The sequence below is a fragment of the Elaeis guineensis genome, chromosome 3 (assembly GCF_000442705.2).
Source record: "Elaeis guineensis isolate ETL-2024a chromosome 3, EG11, whole genome shotgun sequence".
NCBI lineage: Eukaryota > Viridiplantae > Streptophyta > Magnoliopsida > Arecales > Arecaceae > Elaeis > Elaeis guineensis.
The window spans coordinates 91,181,269-91,195,319 of NC_025995.2; the positions used below are offsets into that span (position 1 = coordinate 91,181,269).

The window sequence follows — 14,051 nt, forward strand, 5'->3', positions numbered from 1 at the left end:
AGCAAGAATTTGGGTCTCAGTGGGATGTCTTGCGGGATATCAGAAAAAGGTACCATCTCATGTGTCAGAACATGACCGTCCTGGTATCATCTCATCGTCCTGATTAGGACATTTTGGGACATCCTTTGTCTCAAGTGTCGGGACGGGTGGGACGGCAGCGCATCTGTTCCATGGGGAAACCGGGACAGCCCCATCCCATGAGAATTAAAACCTTGACTCCAAGATTGCTAGGGAAACTGATTCCTATTAATGCCCTTGGCAATGTTCTCCTTATGTTCTGTTGAATTTTTTACAGCAATCTTTTCCTCATATATTATAAGTACTTTCTAATAGGAAATTTTGGATTCTTTAAGCTTCATAAACTTTTAGGTTTTCACTCTGTTTCGAGATATCACAAATTTTTTAGATTTGTTTTTTCTTGCTAGACTTAACTGCTATCTAGAGCTTCTTCTAGCTTTAGAGACTTGAAAAATATGGAATGAAGATAAAATGATAGATAGGCAACCATTCATCTTTAGATTATAGTTCCAATCTTTCTTTGACTTTGGGGTTGGCTACTTAGTTGTATGCCACTAATCCCATAGATTGCAATCCAAGAATTTAAATTATCGTCGGTTTGATATAGTACTAGGATGTTACTGTTCTAATAGGAAAATAGGATTGGTACGGGAGCAAGACATTGGTTCCCACTTGAATCAATTCGCATTGACCATATTTGCTGCATATCGTATAGTATTAGTTGTCCTTTTTATTCTTGTTGATACTAAAAATTTCAGCCCATGCTAACCATACTGATATTTCGGTTTGAAACTCGTACGGGACCCGTTATCTTTATTTTGAATCTTCATATTAGGTTATGCAAGATTCCTAGTTTAATATTAGGTTATTATTATTTTTTTTTATGCTTCCTGCTTGGTCCTAAATTCTTTATTTAACCTCATTGATCAAGTTATCTACAATATGAATGTACTTAAACTAGTGTTGTTAAAGGTGTAAGTAATACCCTGGTGCAACCTTAGCACCTTGCCTACCTTGATGCCAGGTGATGCTGTCAAGGTGCTCAAAAAGCAAGCATATGCATGCTTGCTTGGGTGCCAAAGTGCATTAAAGGCAAGCCTTCATGACTGTCTATATGTTGTGCATGTGTACATGAATGTTGGTGATTGCAAGTGTATTGTGTGCTTTAATGACTTTGGTATTGAAATGAGTTTGTTGCATGCGTGCATGTGCATATGCGGAACTTTCTATGGGTGTGGCTGAAATTATTTGGGTGTATATATGCGTTTTGATGTGACTTTATGTTTATTTGTGCTGTCTTTCATTAAAGACATAATGTGCAAATTCATATATACCGGCTTCTTTATGTAGTAGCATATGTACTTGTATGCATAAATACATGTATATTTAGATATATATGTACCAAGGATTCAAGTCCCAGTGGGACGTCCGGTGGGACACCGGGACAGGGTACTATCCCATGTGTCGGAACTTGGCCGTCCGGTTAGTGTCCTGGCGTCCCAATCGGGATGCCTTAGGACATTCTCTGTCTCAAGTGTCGGGACGGGGTGGGACGGCAGCGCATCCCGTTCCATAGAAAAATCTGCATCCCGTTCTATAGAAAAATCGAGATAGCCCTGTCTCATGGGATTTAAAATCTTGATATGTACACTACACGAATACATAGATATATATACATACATATATGTATGTATGTGTGTATGCATGCATGCATATATTTAGACACATTTATATATAAGTATGTGCTTGCAATAAAGAACATACATACATACATACACACATATATAAAGGACACTTCTACATATACATATATAATATATGTTTGCATAGTAGTTTTAGTTTCACTCACTTTTCCTCTTTTTGGCAATGAATTTAAGTTTCCATGGACATGCATGCTCATGTGTAAAACTCACCATACAACATGGATATCACATATCCCAACATAGACCATCAACCTTCATCTAAAAAAATGCATAGTGGACTACGTGTATCTTGACTTGTTCAATGGGTCTTGGTTGGAATGGATGTGTCTTAGGGCCTGCTGGCCCGCTTCAAAGGCTCTTAGGTTTTTGTCTAAACAAGCCTATCCTAGGCTGATTTTTCTGGTTGTGCTCGCCCAATCCTACGAATCCTATAGGATTTTGGATCCAAACAACCAAACAGGCCCTTTGTTTTTTTTTTCCTTATCTAGAAAAGGGATCAATTAAGCTTCTCCAGGATGTGTGAGACCCCTCACAATTCACTAGATTCATTGGAAGGTTACCTTTGGCAATGCTAGGTAAGTCTCCACTTTGGCATTTTAAGGTGTAGAATGACTCATCATTTTGATGGACTTTAAGACATAAATAGCCAAATTCTATTGTTAAACTTGTTTGCTTGGATGTTATGTGGACGTCAAACTGGGTGTCAATGCCTTGGAGAATCTAACATGGTAATCATTGAAAACAAAAACATGTGGACATGGCTATATATATATATATATGTATGTATGTATGTATAATGTAAGTAATTTATGTACATTTCGTCTAAAAGGGTGAGGACTCGTGTGGGCATGTTTAGTCCCACATTGGTTATTGGCATTGGAGAGATCTTGAATACTTATGCAAGACTAATTAAGACCTTGTCTAGCTTTTTTTGGATGAGTCCTGGGTCATTACAAACGGTATTATCCTCTATTTGGTATGAAGGATGGATTGAAGGATGATGAGAGGGAGGATGGATGGATTTTCTATCGATTCTTTCATATGTTTGGTTAAATATGGAAGGATGGATGAAATAATCTCCTCTTCTATTTGGTTGGGAGGAATGAAAGGGAGGATGGATGATATTTATATAATATTTTTACTAGACTATCCTTGGATAAAAATATTACTATTATCAAGTTATGACACTTATTTATACTAAAGAAGTAAACAAGGTATAAAGTTATAATCATTATAATCTATAATTATATAAAAAATATATAAATATTAATTTTAATTTAATTAATCTAATAAATCATTTTATAAATTAAATATTAATGAACAAATTAATTTATAATTTAATTTAAATAGTTAATTAATATTATACAAATAGTTAATAAAAATAGTAAATAAAAATAGAGAAATAGAAGATAATTCTAATTATTTAATTATAGTTATTTATTTATTTAATTATGTACTAAAATTAAAATAATTAGTAATAAAATTTAATAGTATATGATTAATGGTATATATAAAAATATATTTAAATAATATGAATGAAAAAGTGAAGAAATATTATAATTTTGTCAATACAAAACTTCACTCATCAATGCTTTATCCATCCTTTCTTGCATCCTCCTAATTTGGGAGGATGCAAATTGGTAGGCTTGGGAGGATGTAAATTGGTGGGTCAGGGTGGATGGACAATCCCTCTTTTTCCATCTATCCTATTTGTAAGTTTTTGAATCAAACGGTGGATGAAAGCCATCCATCCTTTCAATCTCATCTATCCACCCTCTAATGACCCTACCAAACACAGGGTTAGAGCGGATTTGGTCCATAGTTCATATGGACTAGGGAATACTATAGCATAGACCCTTTTAGGATTGACCATGGCCAATCATGATATGCAGTTGTGTTTGAGATTAAAACCTTAGATCGACAAGGATTCCAACGCAAATGGGGGGAGCATGTAAGGACCTGTGAGGGCATGCTTTTAGTCTTCATGCACTGGCAAGATATTGGATGCTTGTACAGGGCCAAGGAATCCCAGTAATACCTTCTTGTCTAGCATTTTCTAGGAGAGTTATTGAGCCGTTGCAATAAGTATGTATAAACACATTTGTGCATAGGTACCAAATAAGAAGGAATAAGAGGTTGGCAAGCCCTAACCTTTCCTTCTGTTTTCTCTTTGTTAGGGCAGGGAAAACCTGTTCCATTCTTCCTTCCCTATCTCCCTTTTCCTATCTTCCTTTTCCTTGTCTACAGCAAGATATAGGAACAGAAAGTCCTAATGGTGATTCTTCTTTTATTCTTTCCTTTTTGGTGGAATCACACATATTCTGATCAGTTTTTCTTTTCCCTTCATTGTCTAGGACAAATCATATTTTTCGTGGCCCAACCATGCCCTTCACGTGTATCGCACCTCTGATGTGTTGTTGTATCCACATGGCCCATGGGGCATGGGAAAAGAAACCTAAAACTTCCATATCCGGGTAATATTGGTTTACTTGTTCACTAGTTAGAGATATTCCACTTTTCAAATTATTTAGTCACACTTGGATGCTTTTAGATGTAAGTAGAATATTGGCCACTGGGAAGAGTTGATTTGATTTCTTTGTGCACTATAGTTCATTGCTAGTTCAGTTGTCCAAACGTCAATTGATATATTCAGTCAACTAGCTTTCTTATTTTGGATATGCCTCATAGAGGTCAAAAAAAAAGGATGCTAACCATTAGCATCTTAGGACATTTTGATGTTTGAGTTCATACAGCTTGAATTTCAAGAACATTAGTAATTTGAATGTTATTGTCGCCTGTTTTTGTATTATAAGACGTCAAATACCTTATTTGTTCATTCTTCTATTGTATGGATGTGCAGGCATTTTTTGATGCAGAAATAAAGAAGATGAATGTCAAGAATGTGTATTTCCCTCTTTTTGTAACTGAGAATGTTCTACAGAAGGAGAAGGACCATATAGAAGGTTTTGCTCCTGAGGTATGATTAGTAATTTCTTGTAAAAATATGTTAATATATTTTTTTATTGATGGCTCGAGGGGTCCATGTCTTAGATTTCATGGAGAAGTCATTGGATATTGTTAATCTATTTGATTCCCTCTATATCTTATATTAAATTGTTTTTTTTTGACCTGAGATGTTAACTTTTTGTACATGATTCTTTTCTCCCCATGTATGTGGATGTTGTATTTCCATATATCATATATGGACATTTTCTCTTAAAAAAATCTATTTTCGCTTCTAATAAAATAATGCTCGTAAAGATTCAAGATGATGGTTTCAAAAAACACTGGAATGGGAAGGTACCACCAATATTGTACCATTCCGACATAAAATTGGCTCCAGTATAGGTGTCAGGATGCTGAAACCTTGTGTATTGGTATCTACATGCAACATCTGTCCATACCGATGAGATCTGTCATGTTTGTACATACTGACAGTTTCCCCTTTTTTTTGATGCTGTCAAGTTCGGTACACATCATCAGTACTGTGTTCATGCAGTATCGTTCTGATAGAAAAAAATGGTACGGTGTTCGATATTGGTATTTGAACCCAAGGATTCAGATCCCAGCGGGACGTCCCGAGGGACGGGATACCATTCCATGTGTCGAAACAAGCCGTCCCACTAGCATCCCAGCATCCCGATCGGGACGCCCTAGGACATCCTCTGTCCCAAGTGTCGGGACCAAGCGTGACGGCGGCACATCCCGTTCTTAGAAAAACCGGGCCAGCCCATCCTACGGGATTTAAAATCTTGTTTGAAACCATCTTGAAGATTATATACGAATAATAAATGGATGTCCATTGGTTTTCAAATATTTCAAAGAAAGTGAATATCTGCTGGATGGATAGGATTGGGCTGTGCTGCCCTGGGCTTAAGGTGTTCCAAATGGTTTTACACAAACATGGCTCCATCATGTGTGCATGGAGAAGATGTGAGGAGAGGATAGGAGAGGAGGGAGAAGTGGAGGAGAATTTGAGGAAGAAAGTGTAGGGAGCTGAGGATAAAATTGGGTTGAGATGTGGCAAGACAAGAGAGGTGGTTAATGGTTAGTGGTAGAATAAGGGCTAGATAGGGTTTATTTGACCCCATGCTTCTCTTTATTTTTTTTAATATCGGCTTAAAATTACAGGATTAGTGTTAATAATTTCTTTAATTCTGTATAGAGTAGTTCACAAACTATCAGACATTATAGTTTCAGTTTAATTTTTGGTTGCATGCCCATAATGATTTCTAGATTCCTTAAGCAGGCTATCTAATGATGGCTTTTAAATTGTGCAAGAGTTACACCAATGGAATTATTTTTGTGTGTGCCTATTTGTATGCATTTCCAATGCCATAGAGGCAACAATTGGCCTTCAATTTTATCTCTTATATCAGTTTTCCCTTGGTTTCTTACCTTCCACTTTGAATTTAAGTGAAAAATCTGGGTGAATATAGGAGTTTTAAATTCTATGAGAAGGATGTTGTTCTTTTTTAGTATAGATGTGAGTTGTTATTATTTGTGCATTCGTTGTGAATGCAGGTTGGGGTGGTGGTGGTGGTCATTGTTTTCCCTTTACCAATGTTGTTTGCTAATATTTCCAACCACTTGCTCCATTTTTTTAGTTAATGCTGTTTCGTCTACCTTTTTGATACCACACTCCTAGAATTCCTAAAAATCATAGGTATTGGCATATTGCTGTTTTGCAAGACCGGAGGTAGAGGTGGAGGGGTTTTAATTTTTCCAACACTTCTCTGATAATTGTCTGAAGATTGATTACTTCATCATTTAAACTTTCTACACTTTATGTCTGGTCTCAATTGCAATGACTGATATGATTGCATTTGATGGCTATGCTACATCAGTCAGGGATTACTTGCTGTTAAAAGGGCAAGGGTGTGCAATTTTTTTTTTTTTCCAGAATTCAATTCCTGGTAGCTACGTTGAACCTATAAATGATTGTTTGTAGATACACATGGATTTGTTGTTATTATTTCTCGCTTGCAGCTTCAGTGTTTTCTGCTGATGCTGCTGTTAATGTTTCAAAATTAAATGGCTGTTTTAGAGAACCTGCATTGCATTGACTGTTTCTTCCTTCTTTCCTTTTTGGATTTGCTACTTATATCGAATCCAGTTTGTTATTATTTTCCAACTTATATACAACCAAGAGTCCTACAATTTCTATTTGTGTTTGTCAACATTTCTAGGTTGCTTGGGTTACTAAATCTGGACAGTCTGAAATGGAAATTCCTATTGCAATCCGTCCTACAAGTGAGACTGTTATGTATCCATATTACTCTAAATGGATAAGGGGGCATCGTGACTTGCCATTGAAGCTTAACCAGTGGTGCAATGTTGTGAGATGGGAATTCAGCCATCCTACTCCTTTTATCAGGTATGCTTTCTAATGCTTGTTAAATGTATCTTGCATCTCTATTTTTTTGTATTAGTCATATCATGTTATGTCTTTTATGCTGTATTATGTTGTTGATACATAGCACACTTCCCCCCTTCCATCTCTCTAGCAATCAATGCTATGGTTTAAAAATTAGGTACCAGCCCTGTCCTAGAAAGTTGCAAATAAACATCCGAATTAGATGTTATCTAGTCGCAAAATATTGTGAATTCATTCATTATTCATTAACATAATGGAATATTTAAAGCAGTGACAAAGATATGGAATGTTATAGTTCATGTAGTTAGAAAATCATATCATATTTATTGATATGTCTTAAATTCATGCCTTTTTGTACAGCAATCAAGGTTTACATTATCAGTTTTGGTACCCATATTGGTAAGCATCTAGTATATGTCAAGTTTAGCCTACAAATATACAATCTCTTCACATGGCACCACTTGGGGCTCAAGTGGCAGCATTTTATCGAGTCTTTAGTTATGGAGGTCTTGACATGGGTGTAAAGGAAAAGGGGCTGCAGGATTTTGTGGGACTTCGGAGAAAGGGGCAACAAGATACTGTAAGTTATGAATCAATTCACCAAATTTGCAGGCGGTTGAGTAGTGATAGGCTAATTTGGTGAGCTTGGGGGTGTGCATGATTATGGAAATGCCTCCTGAATATTGAATAGAGCACCAAGCTGCTCAGCAAAGGCAAGGAGAAAACCTGTTGACTACAGCTTTCATATTAGACATCAAACTACTGGCTACTTGACATCCTCTTCTTTTTTCTGATGATTGCTGATTTTAATTTTGAAGTGTTTAATAAAGTATTTTGATGGTTTATATCAATTTTGCATGTACCAGCCTAAATGTCTCTGTTAAGTGCTGATTGATGTTGTGTCTGAATTTAAAATTGAGCATCTTGATTCAGTTTAAACATTGAATCAGATATCTGTGGTACCTATCTATGAATGTGGCTGGCCGTTCACCACAATTAACAGTGCACTTGACATGAATTTGATCTTGTAATCTTAGCTTTACACTTCAGGTCATATATTGTTTTCCTAGATGCTAACAAAACATTATTGAATTCATTAGCTACAATCATTAAGCCAATTTTTTTATTTTTGAGTTTCTTGGCCCTTCAAATATTTTTCCATGTCCGCTTAAAGATGCTCTTTCTTTTAATATAATAAACATTATCAGATGTTTTCAGTTTTGATATCATGTTCGCTTATGTGCTACACACGCCAATCAGGTGGCAGCAGGATTGTTGGCAATTGTATGGTTTATTTTTCGTTTTATCTTGTGTTTCTTAAGAATTTCTATTTTGTTTTTAAGGATAATAAAGCTTCAGAATTTTTTGTGATTTCACATTCATTAACTTGGGTTATATATTTTGGATATCATACAGAAGTTTTTAACCTGCAACAAGCCATTAATTTTGAATATTCTTGAGTTCAGGAGCAGAATTTTTATATGCTGGTTTGCTTTATTGTTCTTTTAGATGGTTTTTATAAAGCATTTCTGTTTCGAACGATTCAAAGCAGAGTTTCTGGTGTTGTTTGATGTTGATTCTGCTTTTCTAAGAGAGCTTTTCTGGAAGCATTCACATATAAGTGTTTCTAGCTTCTAAGAAAAATGCTTCTCATGTTTGGATTCTCGTAAGCGCATATAGTGCAAAGCACATTTTAGTGAGTTGTGAGAGCAAGCTGATGAGGTAAGATATGTATGGTGGAATATTTGCATCAACTTGTCTAGTTGGGTTAGGTTACTGGGATGAAGTGGACATGAACTAAATTGGATAAAGATTTAGGAGGATCTGTACTCAAGGTTTTAAATCTCATGGGACGGGATGTCCCGATTTTTCTATGAAGATGCACCGCCGTCCCAATACTTGGGATAGAGAATGTCCCAAGGCATCCCGATTGAGAGTTGGGACGTTAGCGGGACGGTCCTGTCCCACACATGGGATGGTACCCCATTCTGGTATCTCGCTGGGATTTGGATCCTTGCCTGTACTTACCCATGTATATAACTCTGACCGAGGTAAGTCCATCTTACGCTTGATTTGTGTTTAATTCTCTAGGGCCAACTTAGAGTCCATAACTTTCAAGGTTGTGAAAAGGACTAAGCGAAGCTATTTGATGGACCTAGGGGTGAAAGTGGACTAGATAATATCCATCCGGATCTGTTTTTATATCAGAATCTATCCGGATATGGATAGAAATTTGAACATCCGACTAATATCCGTGTCCATATCCATGTCCATTAAAGGAAAATGGATATGAATATGGATAGACAACTATCCGATCCGTATCCAAATATCCGATTCTATTTGTAGCCTTATTTAATTTTATATATCACTCAACAACTTTTAAAGGAAATGTATAACTACATTAACATGCTATTAATTTGGTTTATGATTTACTTAGTAATGTTTTTGATTCTGCGTTCACAAATTTAATTATCCGACTTGTATCCATATTTTTAGTATCCTTTAAACCAAGTATGGATATGAATTTTTGCATCCGACTAATATGCATATCCGTATATGTATTCATCAAACAAACAAATAGGCACATGGATATCAAATATCTGGTCTGGTTTCAGCCCTAGATGTACCCCAACTTAGGGCCTATACATGGCCTAGGTGATTAGGTGGCCTCCTAGGGAGGAAAGCCCTCCAATGCTTCAAATATGAATCCCTAAGCTTACATATGTGCACATGAGCGTGTACATGCTATTGTATCTTTTATATAAAACACTTCGCAGAATAGATTCATCATTAGAACTAAACATTAATCAAACATTTTGACAACAAAATGTCACAATGCTGGCAATAATACAGACATATAAAGAAGTTGAATCATTTTGCAAATGTCAATCACCAATCACCTCCACCTTGGTGGAGTGGAGGCCTGTAGGGCAGTAGCAGAAGTAATACTGTGGTAGGAAAACAAAGAAACAATAAGAACATGGACAACAAAGAAGGGTTCTGCCGGAGGTATCTAATAGAAGAAAAGAAATAAGAAAGAAGAAAGGAGGAGGAAGTGGAGGAGGAGGAACTAGGAAGAGGAATTGCTAAGTATGCTTCCTTCGGGAGATTGAGAACAGGGTGCTGCTGGACTACTGGAAATTGGAAACAAGGGAAAAGAAGAGGTGTGCACCTGGAGTAAGAGCTGAGTTTTGCTGTTCTCTTCTGCTTGCTGGATTGTCCAAGGGACATTGGAAGTCCCCTGTAGTGGGCAGATGGGATCCTTCAGTTTCCTTTTGTTCCCTCCTTTTTTTTTTTCCCTTTTTTCTTTCCCGTGTGTGAGCATTAGGGGTGTGAGGTGTGATTGATGCACGTAATCTTGGTTCCCTGGTGAAGGAAATCCGAACTAACAAGTATTCCTACCCACAAATGGAAATCCTAACTATCAAGTAATCCTATCTTCAGTGAGATTTAAGGGATAATTGCTTAGTTGCCCAGGAAATATTATATGCCTAGTCGGGCACCTTGGCACCTAGTTGGGCACTTTTTAAAACAGTGACAAGCATATTGACTATTTGCTGTTGGTGGATTGAATCCAATTTTGTGAGACTTAATTAAATTAATTTGGTTGGAATTTGTAGTCTACAGTCTACAGTCGACACTAAGAACAAATCATACTAGCTCAGTGCCTGTTTCTCTAGATTCTACAAACTCTCTAAGCACTTCTCTTGAAAAATTACCAGTTAAATTATTCTCTATGAAAAGCACTTTTTTTCTTCAGAAGCTGCAAAAGAAAATTTCCCCCCTAAATCAATCTAAATAGCCATTATGTCTGAAAAAATCCTCTTCCCCCTATTGCTCAACTATCACTTTCAAAAGGCAAATGCAGAGAACAGATAGTAAAGAAACCTTGGATGGGTGATAGAAAATATAGTAAGAAAACCATGGATGGATGAAAAAGAATAACATATCTTTTATAAGATATGACACTTCATGGTTTAATTCAGGGTTGAACTGTCTCGAACTGGGTGGTTCGAGGCTTTCCGAGCTGTACTGGCCACAAATCGAGATGGTTCGACATTCCAAATCGGAATACCGGATGAGGAAGAGGGAAAGAGAGGAAAAGAGAGAGATAGGAGGGGTGGGAAAGAGGAGATGACATCGTCGGAGGGCCGACGATGGCCCACCAAGGTCTCCACGGCTTCGTGTCACCTGATAAGGCATTTAATCGAGAGATAGAAAGAGGGGAGTGAGGGTACTAGAGGGAGGCGTAGCCGGCGGAGAGGCCGTCGGAGGGTGCTGGGTGGCCACTATGGCCACCAGATAGTAGAAAAGGTGCGGATGAAGCCATGGCCACGGAACAGGGGCAACTGCTCTTGTTCATCGAGTTTTTTTTTTTTTTTTTTTATGACGATGGATAGTGAAGCCAGTAATGAGTTTGCCGGCTTCACTGTTTTAGAATTTTCTTTAAAAAATCGGAGTAGTGAAGCCCATTGCCGGCTTCACTATTTTAGAATTTTCTTTAAAAAATCAGAGTAGTGAAGCCAATGATGGGTGTGCCAGTGAAGCCGGCAAACCCTTTGCTGACTTCACTATTGTTGGGGTTTCTTAAAAAATCTCGTGAAACAGGGACGTTCACGCCTGCGGAGCTGCGGGCCGCAATTTCACCGTCTGGCGGCCATGGTGGCTAGTCGGAGGTCCTTTAACGGCCTCTCTACCGGCTTTCCTTCCCTTCTTTTTTTTCTTCTCTATTGTCTCTCTCTCAGCCGCGATTTGGCAGAGGAAGCGGAGGCCTTGGCGTCCTTCTGAGCGCATCCACGGTCTACTTGTGGCCATTGTCGGCATCTCCTTCGGCCACCCTCCCCCTCCCCTTCCCCTCTCTCTTTTCCTTCTTTCAGGTTCCTTTCTATGCTTCTGTGTTAATTTGCGCCGGTTTGATCTAGTATGGACCCATACCGACTTGTACCATTGGTCGACTAGTATAGATCCCGGTACCGGTTCCACTAATCTTGGTTTAATCAGATTTATCATTTCAAACTTTGATCCACACTGATGGAAAAATTCTTTGGATTGCATATCTGTCTTGTAAGTTAAGGTTGGATTCTTGATGTGACAAGTAATTCATCTCCTTTAATAAAGCTCGCCTATAAAGGTTGGATTCTTGATGTGATAAGCAATTTATGTGGTTTAATTTAGCTCTCTTATAAGGTTCAAGATCTATGTATTATGTGTCTGTTCTTCTCTACATATCTGTCAGTGAATATTTCTATTTAATAATCATGTATTGTAGGAATTAAACTCCCATATTATTTATTTGTAGGAGTCGAGAGTTTCTTTGGCAAGAAGGACATACAGCTTTCGCGACACAAGATGAAGCTGATCAAGAGGTACTTAAGAATTTTTTCTTCTATTTTCATTTTAATTACAATTTTATGAGACAAGATAATTGTTTGGAAGTTGTTAGAATCATCAAAATTAATAGTGCACTTAATCTTCTCTTGTCAAGTAGGACAATGAAAGTTGAGGAATGTATCTTGTGTCAAAGTGACGTAGAAAGAAATAGGAAATAATGTATTTTTAGTTCGTGGAAATAAATTACTTCTTATCTTGCCAAAGATGAAGAGTCATTTGTTTATTCAAGTGTCTTGGTTTGTAGTCTTGGACAAGCATTAATGCTTGCATGTTTCGTTGTTTTTTGAAGATCATTTCTTTATGTTCCGCAAAGGTGTGTTCTTTATGCCTTTTCTTGCAAAATTGTGGAAACTTGAAATAAAACAATTAAAATAATCTGGTATATTGGTTGAGAAAGTCCTTGGAATCCGGGATATGATGATATACATGGATGAAAATGAAAAAGATACGTCATGTGTGTGCTTATCATGAGCCCAAAAACCGCATAACAATAACTAAGAGACACTTCAAAACTCAATTCAAAACCCTCCACAACTAAGAAGAATTTCCACAGCAAGTATTCTTGATATTATCCATCCTCCCTATAGGATTACACAAAAAGAAAAGTCCAACACAACTAAGAAAACTAAAAGCAACATAATGGATTCCCAGCTTACTCCTTTCATGCATACTTGTATTTGGACGTTCAAAAACTAGTTACTCAGAATATGAAAAATACAAAGAGAAAGAATAGTGTGTTGGATATCCTAGTAAGATACCTACTACCAGTCTACCACCATTAGCTTGTTCAACAATGGGTAAGAAAACAATTAAATAAATAATGACTTGACGGAATCCAGCAGGAAAAAATTGTGAAACATCTGAACGGTTATAGACTGACTGTTATTGACAGTTCATGTTCCAAAGGTTCAACAGAACAATTTTTACAATAAACAGAAGAAGTGTTATAAATCAACTATTCTGTACAACCAATGATTTTCCAATGGTTTGGGCATACAAATCATTAACTGTGCCCTAAGTAGCCTTGACAAGGTGTGAAACCAAATTTGATCTTGTGATGGGGGTCGGAAATCACATTTAGCCCCATGCAATGCTCAAAATTAGCCAACTTCTTTAGGGCTAATTGTCAGTGTTGCTTGTCCTCAGAAACCAATTTCTTTAAGCCCTCTATGACAGGGCTAAACGTAATCTCAGGCCGCTTCATGGTGCAAGATATGGTTTTGCACCTTGTTACAGGACTAATCATGGCTGTAATGATTTGTATGTCTGAACCTTTGAAAAATCACTGGTTGTACTAATAATTGATTTATAACAATTCTGTTGTCTCTTAGATTAGTAATATTTGTTGAATTTTTGAAAATCGCTAGTTGTGCATAATTGCTAGTTTGTAATTTTTTAGATGTTTCACAAATTACCTTCTGATGGATTCCATGAAATCATTATTTATTTAATTGTTTTTACACCCATGCATGGTCCAGCTAGTGGTGGTGATAGCTGCCTTGCTGGCTGTCTAGTTCACTATTCTTATTCTTTCCATTTCTCAGATTTTAAGAATAACTGGC

At 37.0% G+C, this 14,051-nt stretch overlaps 1 protein-coding gene across 2 annotated transcripts in view; it reads left to right on the top strand.

The window, feature by feature from the left end:
• LOC105042074 (proline--tRNA ligase, cytoplasmic) overlaps window positions 1–14,051 on the top strand; it is a 35,869-nt gene that overhangs the window by 2,322 nt on the left and 19,496 nt on the right. For both annotated transcript variants that reach the window (XM_073253967.1, XM_073253966.1), the window contains exons 4-6: window positions 4,582–4,698; window positions 6,911–7,098; window positions 12,398–12,464. In XM_073253967.1, coding sequence (XP_073110068.1) covers window positions 4,582–4,698; window positions 6,911–7,098; window positions 12,398–12,464 — 372 coding nt within the window. The remainder of the gene's footprint in view (window positions 1–4,581; window positions 4,699–6,910; window positions 7,099–12,397; window positions 12,465–14,051) is intronic.